General features: G+C 23.1%; 3 protein-coding genes across 5 annotated transcripts; all 3 read right to left on the bottom strand.

The window, feature by feature from the left end:
- Positions 1-1,273: 1,273 nt before the first annotated feature.
- On the bottom strand, positions 1,274-5,671 carry LOC126849637 (ester hydrolase C11orf54 homolog). Of its 3 annotated transcripts, none has more exons than XM_050591652.1 (7): positions 5,527-5,671; positions 4,714-4,840; positions 4,521-4,619; positions 3,333-3,511; positions 2,825-3,116; positions 1,952-2,154; positions 1,274-1,885 (listed from the first exon to the last, which is right to left on the bottom strand). In XM_050591652.1, exons 2-7 carry the CDS (start codon positions 4,781-4,783, stop codon positions 1,688-1,690), a joined length of 1,041 nt encoding a protein of 346 aa, XP_050447609.1. In that variant the 5' UTR covers positions 4,784-4,840; positions 5,527-5,671; the 3' UTR covers positions 1,274-1,687. The 3 variants fall into 3 exon arrangements, with proteins under 3 accessions (XP_050447609.1, XP_050447610.1, XP_050447611.1); XM_050591653.1 differs by having other exon boundaries at positions 4,714-4,836; positions 5,527-5,613; XM_050591654.1 differs by lacking the exon at positions 4,714-4,840 and having other exon boundaries at positions 5,527-5,594.
- Positions 5,672-6,546: 875 nt separating this feature from the next.
- Positions 6,547-10,829, bottom strand: LOC126849636 (ester hydrolase C11orf54 homolog). Its single transcript, XM_050591651.1, has 7 exons — positions 10,691-10,829; positions 9,908-10,043; positions 9,679-9,777; positions 8,718-8,899; positions 8,179-8,467; positions 7,292-7,494; positions 6,547-7,206 (listed from the first exon to the last, which is right to left on the bottom strand). The coding sequence occupies exons 2-7, from the start codon at positions 9,975-9,977 to the stop codon at positions 6,997-6,999; spliced, it is 1,053 nt and encodes a 350-aa protein (XP_050447608.1). The 5' UTR covers positions 9,978-10,043; positions 10,691-10,829; the 3' UTR covers positions 6,547-6,996.
- Positions 10,830-12,096: 1,267 nt separating this feature from the next.
- Positions 12,097-16,500, bottom strand: LOC126849635 (ester hydrolase C11orf54 homolog). The gene is made up of 7 exons (XM_050591649.1): positions 16,337-16,500; positions 15,546-15,632; positions 15,360-15,458; positions 14,141-14,331; positions 13,680-13,974; positions 12,777-12,979; positions 12,097-12,707 (listed from the first exon to the last, which is right to left on the bottom strand). Exons 2-7 carry the CDS (start codon positions 15,613-15,615, stop codon positions 12,510-12,512), a joined length of 1,056 nt encoding a protein of 351 aa, XP_050447606.1. The 5' UTR covers positions 15,616-15,632; positions 16,337-16,500; the 3' UTR covers positions 12,097-12,509.
- Positions 16,501-17,674: the final 1,174 nt, after the last annotated feature.

Here is a 17,674-nt window from a genome sequence, read left to right as displayed (position 1 = left end):
TTGTCTTTTGTGTCTTATCTGACATATAATAAAAACAATGTAAACAAATATAAGACTGTAGCAATCGTGAAGAAGAAATTAAAGAGCAAAATTGTTTTCATAAGAATCTAAAAATTATTTAAATTCACCAGCCAAAAAAACATTATTTTTTGAAAATTTACATAATGCGTTTTCAATAAAACAAAGATACATTAAAAATGCATTGACCTATAATTCTGTTTATAAATTAATGATCAAATTGCAATAATAGTGCGATAAAATAAAAAATACATTAACAGACAATGATCGTTTCTACTTTACTTGATATTATCAAAGACGCAGTTGTAGACGCTATATTTTTTAAATCAAATAATTATCAATATAAAATTTATATTTTGCCAAAAAACTGTTTAACTTACATTTAATAATAACATGCTGTAGACAAATATTGAAACCGTAATAATGATGAAAAGATGACTGAGGATCTAAATTTGATATTACACAGAATATTTGGATTTACGAACCAAAAATAAATTATTTTGTAGAAATTTGCATTATTTTAATATAACAAAGATATGTTGAAAATAGATTAATTAATATACAACTTTATAGAAAATTTAATTGTAAATTAATGATAAACTGCGACAATCGTACAAAATATAAAGTAAGAAACATTAATAGATAATCGTAGTAAATATTAACAGCGTACCAATTTATTAATATTATGTTATTAAAGTAGCAATTATTTTTAATCAATCTACCAAATACTTTACACTACGCAAAGAAGATATACAAAGAAAAGAGAGTACACATACACGAAACACAAAATATACATAGAATTTAGAGATTTTCGACAATTATCTCGTACTATTATCGATAAACATTAAAGCTTTGTAAAATATAAATTTTTTCCATAAATATATTTTTTTTTAATATTGCAATAGCGTATTAAAATAATATTAATTTCAGAATTTATCTTTATATTTTCTTAAAAGACCGTAATATGTTATTTACATAATTAATTTAGTAACTTTAAAAAGCATACACTTTAAAATGCGTACTAAAGTAATAAATATTTTTAAGAAGTTTATTTTTCATAACTTTCTTTGTAATTAATTTTAAAACTATTTTAGTTTTGTATTTTATCGTGATTTTTATAATAGAATATTATTTTTAATTCAGAAGCTATTGTCAATACAGAAAATATTTACAATCTACAAAACAAAATACGAAACTTAAAGGAATTTATAGAATTTTATTTAGTCAAAAAAAAATTACAATGTTGGAAGTCTTATAAATATGCGTAATATTATTAAAGGTAGATTGAAATATTTTTTACTATATTGTATCATATGTAAGCAGATTTCTAACATATTTTGGTAAATCTTCGAGAAGGAAAAAGTGATATAACGATTTAATAATAATTTCATTTGAATGAATATACAAATTTTCATATTTAATCTCCAATCGTTCGAAATTCAATGTAAAAAGTAGAATTTTATCAAGCTACAGTTATAAATACACAATGTCCATTTCTTTGGTAGATTAGAAAAAATGATATAAGAATAAATTATAAAAAAGATAGATAAGATATTATAAAGAAAAAACATAAATTAAATATTATATTTATAAATATTTTTAAAACAACGCATAAGTCGCATTACCATTACTGTTCTAATTAAAATCGAATTCAATCAGTGTCGATTGATCACCAGTATACCATGATATCGGTAAAGTCTTGCAATCCATCGTATCTAAGATGTGGATCCATATGATAAAATATTTTCGCAGGCTTAAAATATCCAAAATACTCTACTGCTTTCGTCAATTGGATTTCTGTATGAAAGTGTCCACCTGTCCCATTAGAGGAATAAGTGTGGAAATGGCTTTGAGTAAGCCCATATCCCTGAAAATAAATATCATTAGTCCTTATTGAAGTATATTGCTTTTAATTTTTAAGCATTGACATTACATTTCTACCAGAACGTTGACAAGATTTTTCATAATATGAGCTATCGCTAATAAGCGTGCCAACTGCTACTAAAGGTGCGTTTAAGTCAGAATAATGAAGCCAATTATTAATATTTTTTGCTGTTTTTAATTGATTATCCCAAGAATATGGCATAACGTGGGTTCTGGCTATTCCTTTTTTCATCAAAAATATACCACCTAAGCCTATGAGAAATATGAAAAAATTCATATGTATAGCTTGTTATGCAGAAAAAAATAGAAAAAGCTACATTATTACATCTTAATTCCACACAACGAACTTTACTGTAAAAAGTATCTTATATTAATAAACCTAATCTGTGACAAAATTCAAGACAGAGACATCTATTTATTAATATTATGTGTTATATAAAATACAAAAAATATTTTTGAACACACAAAATATATACAAACTAAAATATATATATATAGAATACAAGTATATCCCTTAAAATAATGCATAAAATAATATAAATAGAATTCTGTTTTGAATTTTGTGGTGAATCATAGATGGTCTAAAAAAAGCCTTAAAAAAGATATGTATATATTTTTTATAAATGTTTTCTCATTTGGTTAAAAATAAAAACAATCCCATAAGTATATTTAATTTTGGTCAAATAACATCAAAATCATAGAAATGTAATAAAATAATAAAAATATGGATTGCCTATTAAATTTTATGTTTCTTTATCATTAAAAAAGCGAAAAAACCTAAATTAAAAGAATAGAAGAGATAAAATATTCTTTTTAATTTTAGTTGTTTTGCAATATTTACATCGTGAATATCGAAAGTCAGCAAAGGGGAATATTTTTAAGTTCTTCTGTCTGTAAATATATACATTTCACTATTACTTACCGACAAAACTAGGAGGAATATCAACAGAATATTGAGAAAGGACACACTGCATTGCTGTCAAAAAATGAAAATCAATACAGTTCTTAGCATGCACTTTAAGAACCTTTCCCGGTTTCCCTTCGCTGATAAAAAAGTTGCCATGTGGATAGCAAGCAAGATCGCTCTTATCAGTTATTGATTCCAGGGCGCACTTTCTCGTTGCTTGATTAAAAAATGCCAAACGGCTTTGGTTGTTGAGGTAGAATGAATCTGCAGATACTTGTGGACGATAAAATGACGCGTTCACGAAAAGCTATGACAAAAGAAATAACGTCTGTGTAAATAAAATAAATATACAATGATAAAATTTTACCAGCTTCCAAAAATAGCAGCTTTGTAGCATAAAATTAAAATTAATATTAAGTAAATTATATTATTAATAATATTTAAATAAAAGTCAGAATAATAAAAGCAATAAAGATTAATGATTAATATATACGTTTTGTGTTAAAATTATGATAATTTATACCTCGCCTAATTGTTGATTTGGTCGCATACCAATACTAGCTCCGATTACTAAGGTATTAGTGTGGCTAGAATATATTTCTTTTAAGATATCGCTGAAATAATAATTGAACATTTTCCGGGGACGTGGAAACAATTGCGACATACCACCAATTTCCAAAAGTGTCTCATCACCACATAATCCTGTAAAATAAATATTTTATTTTAGTACGAAATATTTAAAGAACCGATATTCTAAACCTAAAATTGAAAAAATGGAGTTTTTATAAATTTTTTTAAATGTATGTATAGCGTCCTAAAAATAAACTTCTAACAAATTTTGTTTAAATTTATGAAAGTAACAAAAATTTATAAGCTATTGCCTAACATGATATATTATGATGTAATAAATATTTATTTTGAACCGTCTTTGTTCTTGGCTCGATTGTTAAGTAAACTGTTATAAAAACTGTTATTTTAAAAGTCGATAAAAACAGACGAGAAGATGAATGTTTAATTCATTAACAAGCAAAAAAATAAGAGAAAATAAATTTTATAATTAATCATATATTTAATTTATATTTTTTTAAGCGGAGAAAATGTAACATGCATTAAGATCTGTATCTTAATTGCAAGTTGTGCCAAAAGAACATTTTAAAATTAAGAACAGTTTACTATATTAGCTTGATAGCTTTGAATGTGAATAAAAAATATTAAATTGATATTTTTATTCTTGTGATAGTTAATAATTTCTGAAAAAATATTCAAACTTTCTACCAATAACTATTCACCAATTTCAAACTTTTTTGAAATATAAATTATATATCTGTTTATTGTTTAAATTAAAATTAATATATCTTTAAATCATTTTCTTAAATTATTATAGTTATTATCAAAATTTCTAATGAGAAAACAATATGTGACACTATATGTCATTTAAAAGAATTTTAATAATATTTTTATTTTAATTTGGACCATAATTGTATTGATAAGAATCTTTATAATATATTTGCTTCAGACAAAAAAGATCAATGATATGCTGCTAAAATCATGTAACCAATGACTTATCATTTAAATGTTTTTTTCTTCAAATTTATAATAAAACGATGTATTTATTTGTAAATAAGTACTAAAAATTTATGCAAAATATTAAATAAATTAATCAATTTTGTATATTTGTGTATTTTTGCTTTAAAATGTAAATATTTTTTACCAGGTGCGGCAAGATTAAAAGGTTCTTGAGTCAGATCCGGACACTCAATCCATTCAACTGTGGCTTTTTTGAAATGTTGCTTAAGTCCATTTTGTAAACCTTAATAAATGCATGATAATATATAATATATATGCAAGTATAAAAAATAATTATATTTTTGTAATAAATAAGTTAATTATTTTTATATATTTACGTTTAGCAAGTTCTTCACCTTCAGGTACGAACATTTGCGTTTCTGATAAATCAACAAAGTGAAGAGACATTATCGTTTTATGTCTGTTTGCAAAATACACAATTTGTGTATATCTATGTCTGACTGTCTTTAAAAAATACAAAATAATTAAATAAGTATGCAACAGAAATGTAATAATTTAGAAATCAGCAAATTAAAATATATTTTTAAATATAATAATAGTCTTAAAAATTAATAAATATATACCAATAAAATTAATAAATATTAACCATATTTTAAGAAAAATTGACATACTTTAAAAAATAATAATTTTACGAGCTTATGCGTTGTATTAGATAAGTTTAAATTGATTTAAAAGATTAATGCAGATTGTTTAAGAAAAATATATTGTTTTAGAAAAATGTTTGCGCTAAACAAAATAATATTATATCTTTAAATATTTATTATTGAAATATTCTATATTAAATATAGCATTCCTAAAACTGATAATTTTACTTTGACAAAAAAAATTTTTATAACTTTATAATTTAATATCTTGCAAAGAAGAGCACTCTTTTTTGTGTCTTATTTTCTTTTTCACATTTCTATCTTTACCTTTTTTTGCAAACATGTAATTATTATTAATAATTTTAATTTTTTAAATATTACACAGCTGTATTGTATTGGCTAACAGATGTGATTATTAATGATAAGAGCATATTAATAATTATTTTAATAATTTACAAAAATATGTAGCCAACGTATGTATTTTAAGATAATAGAAAACAAAATATGTATAGGTGTCTGTGAAATGTGTTTAAATAATGTACTTACCAGTATATATAATGTAGTCTATACTTTATTACACAAATATACGAAGCGATTGACATATGAATGTAGCTTGTTTAAATTTTGCTAAGCAGAAATAATGCTTCTTAGATCCAGTGATTATCGATACAAAATATTTTGAAAACAAAATGTGTGTCTTATCTGACATATAATAAAAACAAGCGATGCAAACAAATATAAGACTGTAGCAATCATAAGAAGGAAATTGAAGACCAAAATTGTTTTATAAGAATTCAAAAATTATTTGAATTTATCAGTCAAAAATACATTATTTTTTGAAAGTTTACATAAAGCATTTTTAATAAAACAAAGATACATTTAAAATGCATTGATCTATAAATCTGTTTATAAATTAATAACTGCAATAATAGTGCGAAACTAAAAGTAAAAAACATTAACAGGCGATGATTGTTTCTTTTATTGATATTATGGAAGACGTAAAGTTATAGACGATATACTTTTAGATCAAATAAATATATATTCAATATAAAATATATATTTTGCCAAAAGATTGTTTTATCTTTTATGTAATAATAACAATCTTTAGACAAATATAAAACCGTATGAGTCATAAAAAAGTGACTAAAAATTTAAATTTTGTGATACACAGAATATTTAAACTTACAAACCTAAAATTATTTTATAAAAACTTACATTTTAATATAACAATAATATGTTGAAAATTGATTATTTAATATAAGAGCTATAGAGAATAAGACTTTATGGAAAATTTAATTGTAAATTAATAATAAACTGCGATAATCATATGAAATGTAAAGTGAGTAAAATTAACGGATAATAGCAGTAATAAATATTAACATTTTTTGTAATTAATTTTATTTTAAATTTATTTTAATTTTATATTTTATTGCAATTTTTATAATAAAATTAATATTATTTTAATACGCTATTGTCAATGAGGAAAATATTTAAAGTCTACAGAACAAGATATGTCAACTTAAAGAAGATTACAGAAATTTATTTATTATAATCAAAAAAGAAATTATAATGTTGGAAGTCTTAACATGTATAATATTATTAATGATAGATTGAAATATTTTTTACTATACTGAGTCACATAGTCAAATATAAGCATATTTCTAACATATTTTGTTGAATCCTCGAGAAAGGAAAAGTGATATAATAAAAAGTTTAATTTAATAGTAATTTCATTTAAATGGATATACAAATATTTTATATTTAATCTCGCATCATTTTAAATTTAATGTAAGAACTGGAATTTTATTAAGCTATAGCTACAAATACACAATGTCTATTTTTTGTTACATTAAAAGAAATAAAACTAAGGATTAATAATAAAGTATAAAAAAGGATACATGGGATATTATAAGAAAAAGGATAAATTATATTTTCAAATATTTTTAAAACAACACATAAATCGCATTACCATTAATGTTCTAATTAAAATCGAATTTAAACAGTGTCTATTGATCATCAGTATGACATGATATTGGTAAAGTCTTGCAGTCCATCGAATCTGGGTTGCGAATTTATGTGATAAAACATTTTCGCAGGCTTAAAATATCCTAAATACTCTACTTCACTCTTCGGTTCAATTTCCCTGTGAAAATGTCCACCTTTCCCAGGAAAAGACATGGCAAACATGGAGTAGACGTGGAAATGACTTTGAGTAAGTCCATATGCCTGAAAATAAATCATATCAATATTTATTAAAGTATATTTTTAATTTTATGTAATATTATTTTTAATTTTTAAACATTGACATTACATTTTCACCAGCATTTTCACAAGATTTTTCATAATACGAGCTATCGTTAATAAGCGTTCCGACTGCTATTACAGGTGCTTCCAGGTGACAATAATGAAGCCAATTGTTAATATCTTTTGCTGTTTTTAATTCATCATTCCAAGAAGATGGTATGATATGAGCTAAGGCTGTTCCACTTTTCATCACGAATGTACCACCTAAACCTACGAAAATAAATATAAAAAAATTTATATTTACAACTTTTTATGCAGAAAAAAAATAGAAAAAGCTATATTACATCTCTATGTTGACTCCTCTTACCACGACAATTTTTATTGTAAATAGAATCTTATATCTGCGACAAAATTTAATTTAGAAAAATCTATTTATTAATATTATGTTATAAAACAAAAAATATTTTTAAACACTCAAAATATACGCAAATTAAACTAAACATATACTATATGTATATCAAGATACAAGTATATACAAAGTATATATAAAATAAAGCATAAAATAATATAAATAGAATTCTATTTTGGATTTCATTGCAAATCATAGATTATTTATAGAAGCCTTAAAAAAGATACGTACATATTTTTTATAAATGTTTTTTTATTAGTTTATGAAAACAGAAACAACTACAAAAGTATATTTAATTTTGGCCAAATAACATCAAAATCATAGAAATGTAATAAAATAATAAATATATGAATTGTCTATTAAATTTTATAAGTTTTTTTATCATTAAAAAAGTGAAGAAAATATCTCAATTGAAAGAATAGAAAAGATCTGATATTCTTTTTAATTTTAGCTGTTTTGCGATATTCACATATCGTAAAAGTGAGCAAAAAGAAATATTTTTAAATTCCTTTGCGTGTAAATATATACGTTCCATTGTTTCTCACCTACAAATTTAGTCATATCACGAGAGTATCCATAAAGGGCATCCTGCATTGCTGTTAAAAAGTAAGAGCCAATACAATTCTTAGCCTGCACTTTAAGAACTTTTCCCGGTTTCCCTTCGCTGATGAAAAAGTTGCCATGTGGATAGCAAGAAAGTTCGTTCTCATCCGTTATTAAATTTATTGCATATTCTCCCGTTTCTTCATCTAGATATGCCAATCGGCTTCGGTTGTTGAAGAAGAATGATTCTACAGATACTCGTGAGCGACAAAATGACGCGTTTACGAACAACTGTAACAAAAATAACGTCTATGTAAAGTAAATATAAAATGTAAAGTAAATATAAAATAATAAAATTTGAACAGCTTACAAAAACAGCAGCTTTTTAACATAAAATTAAAATTAATAATAAGTAAATTATATAATTAATGATATAAAAATTAAAGTCAGAACAATGAAAAGATATCAATAAAGGATTAATATACTGTTAATGATTAATGATTAATATACTGTTTTGTATGACAGTTATGATAATTTATACCTCGTTTAATTGTTTCATGTTTCGTCGCATACCAATACCAGCTCCGATTATTAAAGCATTAGTGTGGCTAGAATATATTTCTTTTAAGATATCGCTGAAATAATAATTAAACATTCCCTGCGGACGTGGAAACAGTTGCGACATACCACCAATTTCCAAAAGTATTTCATCACCACATAATCCTGTAAAATAAATATTTTATTTTAGTGAAATATTTACGATTGATATTTTAAGCTCAAAATTAAGAAAAATCGACTTTTGATGCGTTTTTTAAATGTAATATCTTAAAAATAAAGTGATATAAGTGTTTAAATTTATAAAAATAAGGAAAATTTATAAGCTGTTGCCTAACATGATGTATTATCATATAATATGTGTTTATCTTGAACTGTCTCTGTCCTGACTCAATTAAAATTAAGAACAGTTTGCCATATTAGCTTAATATCATTAAGTATTAGTAAAAAATATTAAATTGATATTTTTATTCTTGTGCTGATAAATGAATTCTGATGAAAATATTGATCCATTTCAAACTTTTCTTAAATATAAATTACATGTTTGTTTCTTGTCTAAACTAAAATTATTATATGTTTAAATCATTTTCTTAAATTATTACAGTTATTACAATCAAAATTTTTATTGAGAAAACAATATGTAACACTACGTATATAAACTGTATTTAAAAGAATTTTAATTGCATTTTTATTTTAATTTGGACTATAATTGTACTGATAAAAATCTTTATGATTTATTTGTTTTAGACAAAAAAAAGTTGCTAAAATCATATAATCAATGACCTATCGTTCAAGTGTTATCCTCAAATTTAAAAAAAAAAACTATTCATTTTGTCGTAAATAAGTATTGATAATTTGTGCAGAATATTAAAATAATGAAGTAGTTAAATTTATTATATATGTATATTTGTATATATTTACTTTAGAATGTAGTAAATATTTTTTACCTGATGACGTAAGACAAAAAGGTTCTTGAGTCAGATCCGGACAATCGACCCATTCAACTGTGGCTTCTTCGAAATGTTGCTCAAGTCCATTTTGTAAACCTTAATAAACCCATGATAATATATAATATATATGCAAATATAAAAAATAATTATATTTTAGTAATAAATAAATAAATTATTTTTATATTTTTTATATATTTATTTATATATGTTATTTTTATATATTTACGTTCAGCAAGTTCTTCACCTTCAGGTACAAACATATCCGTTTCTGATAAATCAACTAAGTGAAAAGACATTATCGTTTTATGTCTGTTTGCAAAATACACAATTTGTGTGTATCTATGTCTGATTGTATTTAAAAACTACAAAATAATTAAATAAATATGTAACAGAAATGTAATAATTCAGGAATAAGCAAATTAAAATATTTATTTTAAATATAATAATAGTCTTAATTAATAAATATTAACAATATTTTGTAAAAAAATTAACATTCTTTAAAAAATAATAATTTTTCAAGCTTACACGTTGTATTAGGTAAGTTTAAATTGACATTAAAAGATTAATAAAAGATTACAGATTGTTTCTGAAAAATACGTTGTTTTAAAAAATTTGCTCTAAACAAAATAATATTATATCATTAAATATTTAGTATTGAAATATTCTGTATTAAATATAGCATTCTTAAAACTGATAATTCCACTTTAACAAAAAAATTTTTATAACTTTATAATTTAAAACTTTGCAAAGAAGCATCAGAGCACTCTTTCTTTACGTCGTATTTTCTTTTTCATATTTCTATCTTTAGCTTTTTGCAAAAATATATTTATTATTAATGATTTTATTTTTTTAATATTACACAGCTGTATAGCATTGATCAACAAATGTGATTATTAATGATAAGAACATTTTAATAATATAAAATATATGTGGTCAACATATGTATTTAAGATGATAGAAAACAAATATATGTGTATGTGTCTAAATAATGTATAATACTTTTACTTACCGGTATATATAACGTAATCTATACTTTATTACACAAATATGCAAGGCGTATAAATGTATCTCGTTTAAATTTTAAAGCTAAGCAGAGAAATGATCCTTCTTAGATCCAGTGATTATCGATACAAAGTATTTTGGAAACAAAATTTGTCGTATGTATCTTATCGGACATATAATAAAAACAAACGATGTAAACAAAGACTGTAGCAATCATGAAGAAGAAATTAAAGATCAAATTTGTTTGAAAATCTAAAAATTATTTAAATTTACCAGTCAAAGATACATTATTTTTTGAAAGTTTACATAATGCATTTTTAATAAAACAAAGCTACATTTAAAATGCATTGATCCATAAGTCTGTTTATATATTAATGATTAAATTGCAATAATAGTGCAAAATTAAAAATAAAAAACAACCGATGATTGTTTCTATTTTTGTTGATATTATATTATCAAAAACATAGGTATAGACGCTATACATTTTAGATCAAATAAATATTAATATAAAATATATATTTTGCCAAAAGACCATTTTATTTTACGGATAATAATAAGCTGTAGACAAATTAAAAATTGTAAGAATCGTGAAAAGATGACTGAGGGTCTAAATTTTGTGATATTACACAGAATATTTAAATTTACGAACCTAAACTTATTTTGTAGAAACTTGGATTTTTAATATAACAAAGATATGTTGAAAATAGATTAATTAATTAATATACGACTTTATAGAAAATTTAATTGTAAATAAATGATAAACCATGATAATCGTACGAAATATAAAGTGAGAAAAATTAATGAATAATCGCACTGAAGAATATTAACAACGTGCCAAATTATTGATATGTTATCAAAGTACCAATTATTTTTAATTTACCAGAGACCTTACACTATACAGATATACAAAGGCAAAAAAGGATACGTACGCAAAACACAAAATATATACAGAATTAAAGATTATCAACGAGTATTTCATATTATTATCGATAAAAATTAAATCTTTGTAAAATACAAATTTTTCTATAAATATTTTCTTTAAATACTGGCAATAGCGTATTAAAATAATATTAATTTTAGAATTTATTCTTATATTCTCTTAAATAGAACGTAATATATTATTTACATGATTACTTTACTCTAATAATTCTAAAAAACAATGTGTATTAAAGTAATAAATATTTTGGAGAAGTATTTATTTTTTATAACTTTTAAAAACAAATTTTTTTTAAATTATTTTAATTTTATATTTTATTGAGATTTCTATAATAAAGTTAATATTATTTTAATACACTATTATCAATATAAAAAGTATTTATATTCTATAAAACAAGATATGTCAACTTAAAGAAATTTACAGAAATTTATTTAATAAAAAACATTATAGAATGTTGGAAGCCTTACAAGCGTGTGTAATTTATTATTAACGAAAGATTAAAATATTCTTTACTATATTGTATCACATATAAGCATATTTCTAACATATTTTGTTAAATCATCGAGAAATAAAAAGTGATATAATTATTTGATTTAATAATAATTTCATTTTAACAGATATACAAATTTTTATATTTTATTTCCCATCGTTTTAAATTCAAAGTAAAAACTGGAATTTTATCGAGCTATAGCTATAAGTACACAATGCATATTTTTTGCTAGATTAAAAAAAAATAAAAGTAAGAATAATAATAAATTATAAAAAAAATACATGAGATATTATAAAAAAAGATAAATTAACATTATATGTTAAATATTTTTAAAACAACGCATAAATCGCATTACCATTAATGTTCTCATTAAAATTAAATTCAAACAATATCGATTGGTCACCAGAATAACATGATATCGGTAAAGTCTTGCAATCCATCGTGTCTTGGTTGTGGATCTAAATGAGTAAATATTCTCGCAGGCTTAAAATATCCCAAATACTCTACTTCTTTCATCGGATGGATTTCCTTGTAAAAGTGTCCACCTATCCCACAAGAGGAATAGGCGTGAAAATGGCTTTGAGTAAGAGCATATCCCTGAAAATAAATCTTATTAAACCTTATTGAAGTATATTGTTTTAAATTTTTTAATTTTATCGACATTACAATTCTACCAGAACTTTGACAACTTTTTTCATAATATGAACTATTGCTAATAAACGTGCCAACTGCTACTAAAGGTGCTTTTAAATCGGAATAATGAAGCCAATCATTAATATCTTCTCCCGTATTTAATTGATGATTCCAAGAATATGGCATGACGTGCGTTCTGGCTCTTCCATTTTTCATCACAAATGTACCACCTAAACCTATAAGAATAAATATGAAAAAATTTATATAGCTTGTTATGTAGAAAAAATAGAAAAAGCTACATTACATTTCTGTGTTAATTTCTTTTAATACGACAAACTTTATTGTAAAATGAATCTTATATCAATAGACATAATCTGCGACAAACTTTAAGACAAAGAAGTCTAATATTGTGTGTGTTATATAAAATACAAAAAATGTTTTTAAACACACAAAATATAATACAAATTAAAATATACATATACTATATATGTATATCAGGATACAAAAATATATATTAAAATTAAGCACAAAATTATACAAATAGTTTTGAATTTTATTGCGAATCATAGATGATCTTAAAAAGCCTTAAAAAAATATGTACATATCTTTTTATGTATATGTTTATATTTTTTGTAAATATTTTCTCATTTGTTTAAAAATAGAAACAACCACATAAATATATTTAATTTTGGCCAAATAACAATCAAAATCATAAAAATGTAATAAAATAATAAAAATATATATTGCCTATTAAATTTTATAAACTTCTTTATCATTAAAAAAGTGAAAGAAATACTTATATTAAAAGAATTAAGAAGATAAGATGTTCTTTTTAATTTTAATTGTTTTGTGGTATTTACATATCATGAAAATCAGCAAAAGGAAATATTTTTAAGTTCCTTTGTGTGTAAATAGATACATTCCACTGTTACTCACCGATAAATTTAGCAGGATTAATATTAACAGAGTATCGATAAAGGATAGATTCCATTGAAATTAAAAAATGAGAATCAATACATTTCTTAGCGTGCACTTTGAGGACTTTTCCTGGTTTCCCTCTGCTGATAAAGAAGTTGCCATGTGGATAGCAAAAAAGTTTGCTGTTATCAGTTATTGATTCCAATGCACATCTTCCCGTTGCTCGATCCAGAAACGCCAGGCGGCTTTGGTTATTGAGATTGTATGAATCTTCAGATACTTGTGAGTGTGAATATGACGCGTTTACGAAAAGCTATAACAGTTTTGTAACATAAAATTAAAATAAAAATAATAATTCAAAATAATAAATAAATTACATACTTAATGATATATAACTAAAAGTTAGCATAACGAAAACATAACAATGAAATATTAATGATTAACATACTGTTTTGTGCGACAGTTATGATAATTTATACCTCGCCAAATTGTAGATTCGGTCGTATACCAATACCAGCTCCGATTATTGAGGCATTAATGTGGTCAGTAGTGTATCTAAAATATGTTTTTTCTAAGATATCGCTGAAATTATTAGTGACCATTCTCCGCGGACGTGGAAACAGTTGCGACATACCACCAATTTCCAATAGCATCTCATCACCACATAATCCTGTAAAATAAATATTTTATTTTAATACAAAATATTTAAGAGTTCGATATTCTAAGCTTAAAATTGGAGAAATCGGCTTTTTATGCATTTTTCAAATATGTATTGTTTTAAAAGCAGACTTTTAATAAATTTTGTTTATATTTATAAAAGTAACAAAAATATGTAAGCTATTGCTTAAGATGATTTATATAATCATGTAATATGTGCATTATATTATCATGTAATATGTATTAATTTGGAACTGTCTTTGTTCTTGGCTCGATTACTAAGCAAGTGCTTATAAAAACTGTAATTTCAAAGATCGATCAAGCAAACAGAAAATTAAATGCTAAATTCACTAACAAGAAAAAAATATAAAAAATGATTTTCATAATTAAATTACAATATTTAATCTATATCATTTTAAGCGAAGAAAACCTAACGTGCGTCAAAACAGTTCCGTACTTAAATTGCAAATTGTGCCAAAAGAATTTTAAAATTAAGAACAGTTTGCCATAGCTTGATATCTTTAAATATAAGTAAAAAATATTAATAATAAATTAATATTTTTATTCTTGTGCTAATTAATGATTGCTGATAAAAATGTTGATCAATTGCAAACTTCTTTTAAATATAAATTACATGTTTGTTTATTGTTTAAATTAAAATTATTACATCTTTAAATTATTTCTTCATCTTTAAATTATTATACTTATTACGACCAAAATTTTTAATGGCAAAACAATATGTGACACTATATACATATATAAACTGTATCATTTAAAAGAAATTTATCAGTATTTTTATTTCAGTTTGAACCATAATTGTATTGAAGAGACTTTATGATTTATTTGCTTTAGACAAAAGAAGCTGCTAAAATCATGTAACCAATGTCTTATCATTTAAATGTTTTTTTTTTTAAATTAATAAAAAAATTATTTTGTCGAAGATAAGTACAAATAATTTATGCAAAACATTAAATTAATAATGTAATTGATTTTTGTACATTTGTATTCTATTTGTTTTAAAATGTAGTAAATATTTTTTACCAGGTGCGGTAAAATTAAAGGGTTCTTGAGTCAGATCCGGACAATCGACCCATTCAACTGTGGCCTCTTCGAAATTTTGCCTAAGTCCATCTTGAAGATCTTAATAAAAACATATTATATAATATATATGCAACTATAAAAAATAGTCGTATTTTAGTAACAAATTAATTATTATTATATATTTACGTTTAGCAAGTTCTTCACCTTCAGGTACGAACATTTTCGTCCGTGTCATTTCAATCACTCTATAAGGCATTATCCTTTTATGTATATCTGCAAAATGCACGATTTATGTGTATCTATGTGTGATCATGTTTGAAAAAGCAAAATAATGAAATAAGTATGCAACAGAAATGTAATAATTCAAGAATTAGCAAATTAAAAAATTTTTTTTAATATAATAATAGTCTTAATTAATAAATAATAACAATATAAAAAAAAATTAACAATCTTTAAAATATAATAAATTCACGAGCATACGCGTGAATTTAGTAATTTTTGTATTAGTAAGTTTAAATTAATTTATAAGATTTATGCAAATCTTGTTACAAAAATAATATATCATTAATATTTATTATTAAAATGTTCCATATTAAATATCGCATTCCTAAAACTGTAATAATTCTGATAAACTTTGACAAAAAACTTCATTTACAATTTCATAACTTAATATCTCACAAAGAAAAGCAATCTTTCTTTGTGTCGTATTCTTTTTCATATTTTTATCTTTGTTATTCTTGCAAACATGTAATTATTTGTAAAAATTATATTTTTTTAAATATTATACAGTTGTATTGTATTAACAAATGCCAACAAATGTGATTATAAATGATAAGAGCATTTTAATTATTTTAATAATATACGAAAATATGTAGCCAACTATATATATTGTATATATTTTGAGATGATAGAAAACAAATGTTTGTGTGTGCATCTGTGAAATGTGTCTAAATAATGTATAATTTACTTTCACTTACCGGTATATAACGTAGTTTATACTTTATTATCCAAATATGCAAAGCGATTGACATATAAATGTAATTCGTTTAAATTTTGCTAAGCATAAATAATGCTTCTTAGATCCAATAAGTATCAGTACAAAGTATTTTGGAAAACAAAATTTGTCATATAGATCTTATCTAACATATAACAAAAAATAAACGATATAAACAAGTATAAAACTATATCAAGCAACATCAGCATGTAGAAGAAATTCAAAATCGAAATTGTTTCATAAGCATCTAAAAATTATTTGAATACATCAGCCAAAGATACATTATTTTTTTGAAACTCTTCTACATAATGCATTTTTAATAAAACAAAAATACATTTAAAATGCATTGATCTATAAATCTGTTTATAAATTAATAATCAAACTGAAATAATAGTGCAAAACTAAAAAATAAAAAGGCGATAATTTTATTTTTGTTAAGTTTACATTATAAAGTAGTTGTACTTATTAGATCAAGTAAATATTTATGTAAAATATATTTTACCAAAAAACCGTTTTATCTTACATGTAATAATAACAAGCTCTACTATATAAAACCGTAAGAGTTTTAAAGAGGTGACTGAGGATCTAAATTTCGTGACAATATTGCACAGAATATTTAAATTTACGAATTTAATATTTTGTAAAAATTTGCATTTTTAATATAACGACAATATGTTAAAAATAGATTAATTAATATACAATTTCATACTATTTAGAAAATTAAATTGTAAATTAATGATAAACTACGATAATCGTATGAAAGATAAAGTGAGAAAATTAACGGATGATCGCAGTGAAAAATATTAACAGCGTGCCAATTTATTGATATTATGTTTTCAAAGTATCAATTACTTTTGATCTACCAGAGACTTTATAGATATAGAAAGAAAAAAGGGAATATGTACACAAAACATACGCAGAATTTAGACGATTTAGAGATTTTCTACGAGTATCTCGAAATATCTCAAGTATTGTTATCAATAAAAATTAAAGCTTTGTAAAATATAAACTTTTTTGGTAAATATATTCTTTAAATATTGACAATAGTATTAAAACAATATTAATTTTAGAATTTATTGTTATATTCTTTTATTTTTATATTCTTTTACTCTTCTATTCTACTATTCTTATATTCTTATACTTTTATAGTCTTTAAAATGAAACGTAATATATTATTTAAGTAATTACTTGAGTAACTTTAAAAAGCAATGATTATTGAAGTAATAAAAATTTTTGAGATGTTTAGTTTTTATAACTTTTTTGTAACTTATTTAATTTAATTTTATTTAAAAACTATTTTAATTTTATATTTTATTGCGAT

Source organism: Cataglyphis hispanica, chromosome 5 (genome assembly GCF_021464435.1).
Source record: "Cataglyphis hispanica isolate Lineage 1 chromosome 5, ULB_Chis1_1.0, whole genome shotgun sequence".
Taxonomy (NCBI): Eukaryota; Metazoa; Arthropoda; class Insecta; order Hymenoptera; family Formicidae; genus Cataglyphis; species Cataglyphis hispanica.
This window is presented reverse-complemented; position numbering and strand designations above follow the sequence as displayed.

Excerpts from the sequence above, each read along its gene's own strand:
- LOC126849635 (XM_050591649.1), bottom strand. The coding sequence starts at position 15,615 with ATGCCTTATAGAGTGATTGAAATGACACGGACGAAAATGTTCGTACCT. Across the intron at positions 14,332-15,359 it reads CTTTAATTTTACCGCACCTG|GATTATGTGGTGATGAGATG; the intron begins GTAAAAAATATT and ends TTTATTTTACAG. Across the intron at positions 12,980-13,679 it reads TAATCCTGCTAAATTTATCG|GTTTAGGTGGTACATTTGTG; the intron begins GTGAGTAACAGT and ends TTATTCTTATAG.
- LOC126849637 (XM_050591652.1), bottom strand. The coding sequence starts at position 4,783 with ATGTCTCTTCACTTTGTTGATTTATCAGAAACGCAAATGTTCGTACCT. Across the intron at positions 4,620-4,713 it reads AGGTGAAGAACTTGCTAAAC|GTTTACAAAATGGACTTAAG; the intron begins GTAAATATATAA and ends GCATTTATTAAG. Across the intron at positions 2,155-2,824 it reads TATTCCTCCTAGTTTTGTCG|GCTTAGGTGGTATATTTTTG; the intron begins GTAAGTAATAGT and ends TATTTCTCATAG.
- LOC126849636 (XM_050591651.1), bottom strand. The coding sequence starts at position 9,977 with ATGTCTTTTCACTTAGTTGATTTATCAGAAACGGATATGTTTGTACCT. Across the intron at positions 7,495-8,178 it reads TGATATGACTAAATTTGTAG|GTTTAGGTGGTACATTCGTG; the intron begins GTGAGAAACAAT and ends TTATTTTCGTAG. Across the intron at positions 7,207-7,291 it reads GTGAAAATGCTGGTGAAAAT|GCATATGGACTTACTCAAAG; the intron begins GTAATGTCAATG and ends ATTTATTTTCAG.